A 7,096-nucleotide genomic window follows, 5' to 3' on the forward strand; every position below is an offset into this window, starting at 1 on the left:
GTCAGTTTGGAAATGAACACTGCTGTCAGGGCTCTGACCCGCTTGCACCACGGGGGTTCAAGGCCCCCCTGGCAGAGTAAGCTTTGGCTGAGTAAATAAATAAATACACAAACAAACAAATAAGCAAACAAACAAATAAATAGATAAATAAACAAACAAACAAATAAATAAATAGGTAAATAGGCAAATAAATTAATAAATAAATAAGTGCAAACCTCACCAAAAAAATAAATAAATGAAACGACCCTCATTTAAAAAAAAAAAATACCTCTATTTGCAATTCTCTCACGGACGCCTAGGGGGCCGCGGACCCCAGTTTGGGAACCCCGTTCTCAGCTCATCTCTGTCACATCGCGAGACTAGACGCGTCGTCCGGGATTTGGGTTGTCGTGACACGGCGCTTCAAATGTCAGTGAGACTGTCTGTCTGCTTGGGCGCGCGCGCACACGAGCCCTTCTCCGCGTCTTATTATCGGCCCTAAAATAGCGCCGAAATATCGACATCCAGGCCTATTGTGAAACAACATCGCGATATTTGATTTTTGTCTGCCCCCCCCCCCCCCCCCCCCATGGGCCCCTAAAAACTGACACCCAATAAGTTGAGCTAAAAAATATAGAAATAAAGATTTTAAAAAAGAGAGCAGTCTCCTGAGAAATAAAATGCCACCGGCGCGTGGAAGGCTCGGGTTTTTGGATATTTATGATGACAACAACACACCAACAACTCTCGCGACGCTCGTCGGGTCGGGAGCCGCTCCTCAGTCCGACCCATTCGCTTCCCTGATTGAATGAGAGCATCCGCTTTTCATCAGACTTCTATTAAGTGAAACATAGGTTGCGGGGCACCGTCTGATTGGAACAGTTTAAATTTTAATTGTGTTTTTAATTTGACATATAGTTGCTGTGAGGAATGACGCCGAAACGCCGAGAGGGGCGGTCGATTTTCTTAATTTCTCCCCAAGGAATTGATGAGTCTATCAGGGCAGTAGATTGGAAAGCCATTAAAACTCAATGGTTGGGTTGTTAATTGGAAGGGTGATGGATAGGAGCCCTTGGAAAAGGCCGCGCTGATCCAATCTCCCCGACTTTCTGTTTTCCAATAAATTACCCCAGTTCATTTCCACACTCAGATTACATAAATTGTACACCTCCAGGGCTTTGCGCGTAAAACTCCGCCTCGATCCCTTTCTCGCGCGCGCCCTCTCCCTCGCCCCAAACACGCGCGCGCGCGCTGACACACACACACACACACACACACACACACACACACACACACACACACACACACACGCACGCACACGAACGCACTTACACACACACGCACACGCACATACGCGCGCGCGCGCACACACGCGCGCCCGGTGAAAAAGGAGCGGGTCCCGCTTTCTTGAATGAAAATCGAAACATAATCAACGTTTATACTTAGAAAATTTATTGATATCATTTTCTCTGGTAATTTCCTTATCCTAGAGTTGGACGCGCCATACATCATAATACACCGCGCGCGCGGGGGAACGAAAAAAAAAAAAGAAGGGGGGGGGTCTTTGTTTAATATTTATCGAAGCTTGATTCCTGGATCAAAGCTGCTCATAACTTCATCTGTCTTTCCGAGACCTTTTCTTCCACGGTAAAGATCTTGTTCTGTTATTGCGGCGCTGCCAGCGTGATAGAGCAGGGACTTGGGCTGTTGGAACCTATGCCTTATTATGGGCCCTTTAAGGCGCTCGGAGGAGAGGTGGAAACACGGTGAGGGGGGGGGGTGAACATTTCCATACTAATGGCGAAAACTACCATGCAGGTGGTGCAGGGCTGTGAAAAGGGCACCTCCAACAACAAGAAAACGCACTGTGTAACATACATTACGATAGTCCACTATCTCACTTAATGTCCGCATATCTCAATAACGCTGCATGTTAAATGATCTCACTTTACAAAAGGGGGCTATGGAGATGAGGGGGGTATTGACAAAGGCCTTTGTTTAAAAAAAGGGAGGCATATAAAATAAACCCATTTAACCGTCATTGCAGATTTCACGCCTTGTGTGCGCCGCTATAAATCCAGCACGCGTCCGGCCTGCGTGGCGCCATCTATTTCCCCATTTTTAGTATTTTTATTATTTTTCTTTTCACGCAGCGTCTCGTCAGACACGTGCGCGTTTGGCAGCTGCCGGACGAAATTCGTAACGTTCTCACTGTATGATCTGTCACTACCAAAATCGGTCGACATCGATTGCAGCGTCATCATCGTCGTCATCATCATCATCATCATCATCATCATCATCATCATCATCATCATCGTCATCATCGTCGTCGTCGTCGTCACTCTCATAGATTCCGGGGGGGTGGGTGGGAGGGGTGTAACCAATCCAATATACACGAACATTTTTATGGTGCTTTGGTATGCCTTGTTCACCTTAAAATTCGGGCTTAGCCGTCATTCAATCGTTTAACAGCCATTTTGAGAAACAAAACATTCTTCCTTCGAAGGGGGGGGGGGGGTGTCCACCCCCCACCCCCGCCCTTCTTCCTTATCATCATCATCATCATCATCATCATCATCCCCATACATTCTCAACTTTCCGATCATCCGATTTTTAATGCCACATCAGAGAAGTAAAAAAAAAAAAGGGAGGGAGGGGGGGGAGAGAGAGAGAGAGAGAGGGAGAGAGAGAGATAGGTGTCGTCATCAGCAGGCAAGAAAGAAAGGGCGCTGACATGATGATTAAAGCTTGACCATTTGTAATGTGTCTGGCTCCCTTGGAAAGCAGTAAAGAGGGATAATGTGCTCGAACCAAACCAAGCCCCCCAGCTGTCCTGGAGAGAGAGAGAGAGAGAGAGCGAGAGAGAGGGGAGGGGTGCTAGGTAGGGTTATGATGGGAACACACACGAACACACACACGCACACACCACACACACACACGCACACACGCACGCACGCACGCACGCACGCGCACGCCACACGCACAAATACACCTCCAATCAATTAGTCAATCAATTAGCCGGCCTCCACTCCAAACAGCATCACGAGGCAGATTAGCTCGGTAATGATCAAATTAATTCTTAATCGCAGATAATGGACGATTGGACGTGGAACGAGTTTATTATTTTCAGGGGAAAAAAAATGAGTTAAGCTCCTGTACCATGGTTTTCCAGACTGCACGCCGGGTCACACAGGCCAATTTACCGCCTGGGTAATAGAATAAAAGGTGAAAGACTGACATGAGCAGGTTTTGTCCATCATGGAGGCTCCTGGACAAAAACATTAAACCATAACGCATGCGCAATTCTTGTCGCATTCATTGGAAACTTACTGTTTGTGAATGGGCTAATTTTCGATTTTCTAACAGATTCATACCATATGCAAATTCATATAAAATCTATTATATTATAATATAATAATATAGTTATTAAAATTATATTATTAGAACATAATAATAATAATAATAATAATAATAATAATAATAATAATAATAAAACATTTTACTTATTTGAATTGAACCCTATGAAAATCAACAAAACCCAACTCAAATCAAGTAATTAAGTTGTAGAAACATCCACGCGTGCATTCCACGCGTGGATATTCAAAGTACATGTGCCAACAACTTGTTGAAAATGAAATGACCCTGCACAATTTCAAGTAGGCCAATAATCAGGTGGGGTTTTTTTTGATAAGAAAAAACAAATAAGAGTGTGTCTCCCACTGTCCGAAGAAGATAAGTGTTAAAAGGTTTAAAAAAAAAAAAAATAGAAAAAGAAAAAGACAGTTCTCCTTCCTTATCCCATCTGGAAAAAAAAGTTTGAAATTTCCGGGCTCGGCTTTGAGCGTGTGATTGGCCCGACTTGGAGCGTACCTACATGCAAATGAAGCGACGCACCAACACCCCCCCTGCGATCCAGAGCCGGTGGAGGTGCACCAGGAATACACTCATGTCCTCCGAGCTCCCAGAAAAACAACTCCAACTAACCTCACAACAAAAAAAAAAAACTTAACGCGTCTACTTTTTTTTTTCCCCCCCAACGGCCGCGGACGCGATTTTTACGCGCGAGTGTTTTTTTTTTTTTTTTTTTTTTTTTTTTAACGCACCGGAGGCGCGGGGAGGAGTGCGGCTCTCCGCGCAGATCGACCGATTTAGCCCGAACGCTCCATACTGGTATGAGGCGAGGATGAGCAGCACGGAAGACAGCGGCAGCAGCAAGTGCTCGTCGGGCCCGATCTCCAGCTTCACCATCCAGTCCATCTTGGGCACGACGTCCGACTCGCCCCGCGCCGTGAGCAAGGAGCTCTCCAAGGGGCTTCCAGCGGCACGGAGGCGCTCGCTGTCCGGCTCCTCCGAGGAGGAGTGCAGCGGAGGGGAGGACTCGGCAGACTGCTTCTGCAGCGAGCCATGCGGCCAGCACCCAGCCCACAGCTTCTCCTGTTTAGGTAGTTGTTGTTATTATTATTACCAGTATTTTAATTATTATTATTTTTTTTTTATTATTGACATTTGTATTATTATGATTATTTTATGTATTCATATTATATTTTAATAATTGTTTATTTTCATTATTATTATTATTATCATTATCCTCGAGCGTAAAGTTGAAAGAGTTGTCAGCTTGCAGAGTGTTTGAATACGGGATTGACAACTGTCAAGCGAGAACATGATATATAAAGTTATGTCGACGGTTCTCGTAGTCTCACCAGTTGTATTCAGCCGATGACAAGGAAGTAAAGTAAAATGGAATAATAACTCTGGCCTTCTCGCTCACATGCAGATTCGCGCTGTAACCTAAAAAAGGAGGCTGCGTTCGCACCTGGCACGCATGTGCATGTGCATGTGCACCCATCCACTTGTGTTTTTATGGGGTCAAATAATTACAGCCCTTTTGTGTTTCCTCTCGTTTGAAATTTTAATTGAGTCCGCTAATTGATTAGAATTTTTTTCAACGACTGCACCGTCGCGTGTGGAGTGGTCAAATAAACAGCCTACTTGCGTGGATTAATATACTCATGAGCAACGAGCGTGCTTAAATTAAATTGTTTATTATATAAAAAAAAGGCTTTTAGTTGTCGATGTGAAAAAAAACAAACGGCAGAGATCATGTTAGATCGAATGTAGACTACTAGACTTTTTTTTTGCGTGTGTTTGTGCACGTGAATCAAAATGAGTGTCAATTCCACTCATTAATCTCATGCACATGAACGCAACCCAACACGGTTGATTGTTTGCGTGGGTTGGAAATATTGCACGAAATATTATTATTTTTCTTTCGTGCAATTAATTTAAAATACTTTATCGGTTAAAAAAAACAAAAAAAAAAAAAACCCTGACGTGACCACATCTCCCTCCATCCCCCGCACGCAGGAGCACCGAAGAGGCTTCTCCCCGGCGGTGAGGGCCTCGCCAGGCGGCAGCAGCAGCAGCAGCAGCAGCAGCACCCGCTGCAGGACTACAAGGAGGAGCAGGGGCGGCCCTGCGGACACATGTCCCCGCTGTCCGAGGACAGGCAGGCGGACGGCGCGGACAAGCAGAGCGGCGGCTCCTCCTCCTCGTCCTCGGCCAAGAAGAAGACCCGCACGGTGTTCTCCCGCTCGCAGGTGTACCAGCTCGAGTCCACCTTCGACATGAAGCGCTACCTGAGCAGCTCGGAGCGGGCCTGCCTGGCCTCCAGCCTGCAGCTCACCGAGACGCAGGTGAAGACGTGGTTCCAGAACCGCAGGAACAAGTGGAAGAGGCAGCTCTCCGCCGAGCTGGAGGCGGCCAACATGGCCCATGCCTCCGCGCAGACTCTAGTCGGGATGCCGCTGGTTTTCAGGGATAGCTCCTTGCTGCGGGTCCCGGTGCCGCGGTCCATCGCCTTTCCGACGCCCCTGTACTACCCGGGCAGCGGCCTACCCACCTTACCGCTATACAACCTGTATAACAAGGTGGAATACTGACTCCATGCCCGCAGAGCTCCACAAAACCCCAAAACACCCTGATAAATACCCTGACGCATCCCGTGTATATTATATCACTTTACTTGTTAAGGGTTATTCTTATAATGCAGCCAACATGTGTCAAAGCAGACAAGCTTGTCTATGTATAAAATACACAATGTGTATACTTAGAATTATAATGATTTTTGTATTGTAATTGATTTTGTTTTATTTAACAGCTTACCCTTTACATAATAAATAGGACTTTTTTTTATATCATGGGGGTTATGTGTTCATATATCACAATCACAGTCGAAAACATGTAATAAGAAAGTGATTCTAAAATCAAGACTGGATGCATTGAAACTGTTTTGTTGTTTTTTTTGTTGCTTTTTTAAAATCTCTGAGTGGTCAGCACATACTGACCAGGACAGTATTAGTTATATGGTCGACTTTATGGCTATGATGCTTCCATTTGAAAGACTAACGAGCAACAACAAAAAAAAAAAGATTGTTTTTACTGTAATTTAAACACAAAAATAAATAATCCTCTCATTCAATAAATTTTATATACTGTACCTATTACACCCTGGTTTGATTGGTTTCATTTTGCATTTTAAACACCAGACACTCTGGATGTGCTTACACTTAATTTCTTGGTTATTTCAACATGCAATTGCTTCCAGCCATTGGGTGCACATGTCCAATAATAACAACAATTGCATGCTCTGTTGTTGCGTGCAATTGGGAATAGTCATCTAAAAAAAAACCCTAACATTTAAAATAAAAACAAGTGATGGCAATGAAATGCAACAATTATTTCTGCCTGTCCATTTGATGTCCACGTGATCAGTTCTAAGATTCAATTCTCAACGTTCATTCGCTTTTTTAACCGCATACAGGTCATCTGCGTTCTTCAGGCATTTCTAAGCCCCCTTCATGCCCAGCTCTCCCGCATTAAAAACCGATCCTGAAGTGGTGACACAAGTAAATATCAAACCGGGGAGCGCAGCCTCGGTCTAAGCGCAAAATAAAAACAAAAACAAACGCCGAGACGGGGTCGACCTCAAACCCTTTGCAGAAACACGGAAAAGAAGATCAACGTCATTTACAGGGCAATGCTGGCCCCTGGGCGGGACGCTCTGTGCACTTGAATCCTGCACTGCAGGGCTGTTGAGCATCGGGTCTTAATGAGC

General features: G+C 45.0%; 1 protein-coding gene across 1 annotated transcript; it reads left to right on the top strand.

Annotated features, from left to right (window-relative positions):
• Positions 1-4,162: 4,162 nt before the first annotated feature.
• Positions 4,163-5,921, top strand: hmx2 (H6 family homeobox 2; the record flags this gene model as incomplete). Its single annotated transcript, XM_080016216.1, has 2 exons — positions 4,163-4,421; positions 5,347-5,921. The coding sequence occupies 2 exons, from the start codon at positions 4,163-4,165 to the stop codon at positions 5,919-5,921; spliced, it is 834 nt and encodes a 277-aa protein (XP_079872342.1).
• Positions 5,922-7,096: the final 1,175 nt, after the last annotated feature.

This window comes from Zeus faber (genome assembly GCF_960531495.2).
Source record: "Zeus faber genome assembly, chromosome: 16".
Lineage (NCBI taxonomy): Eukaryota > Metazoa > Chordata > Actinopteri > Zeiformes > Zeidae > Zeus > Zeus faber.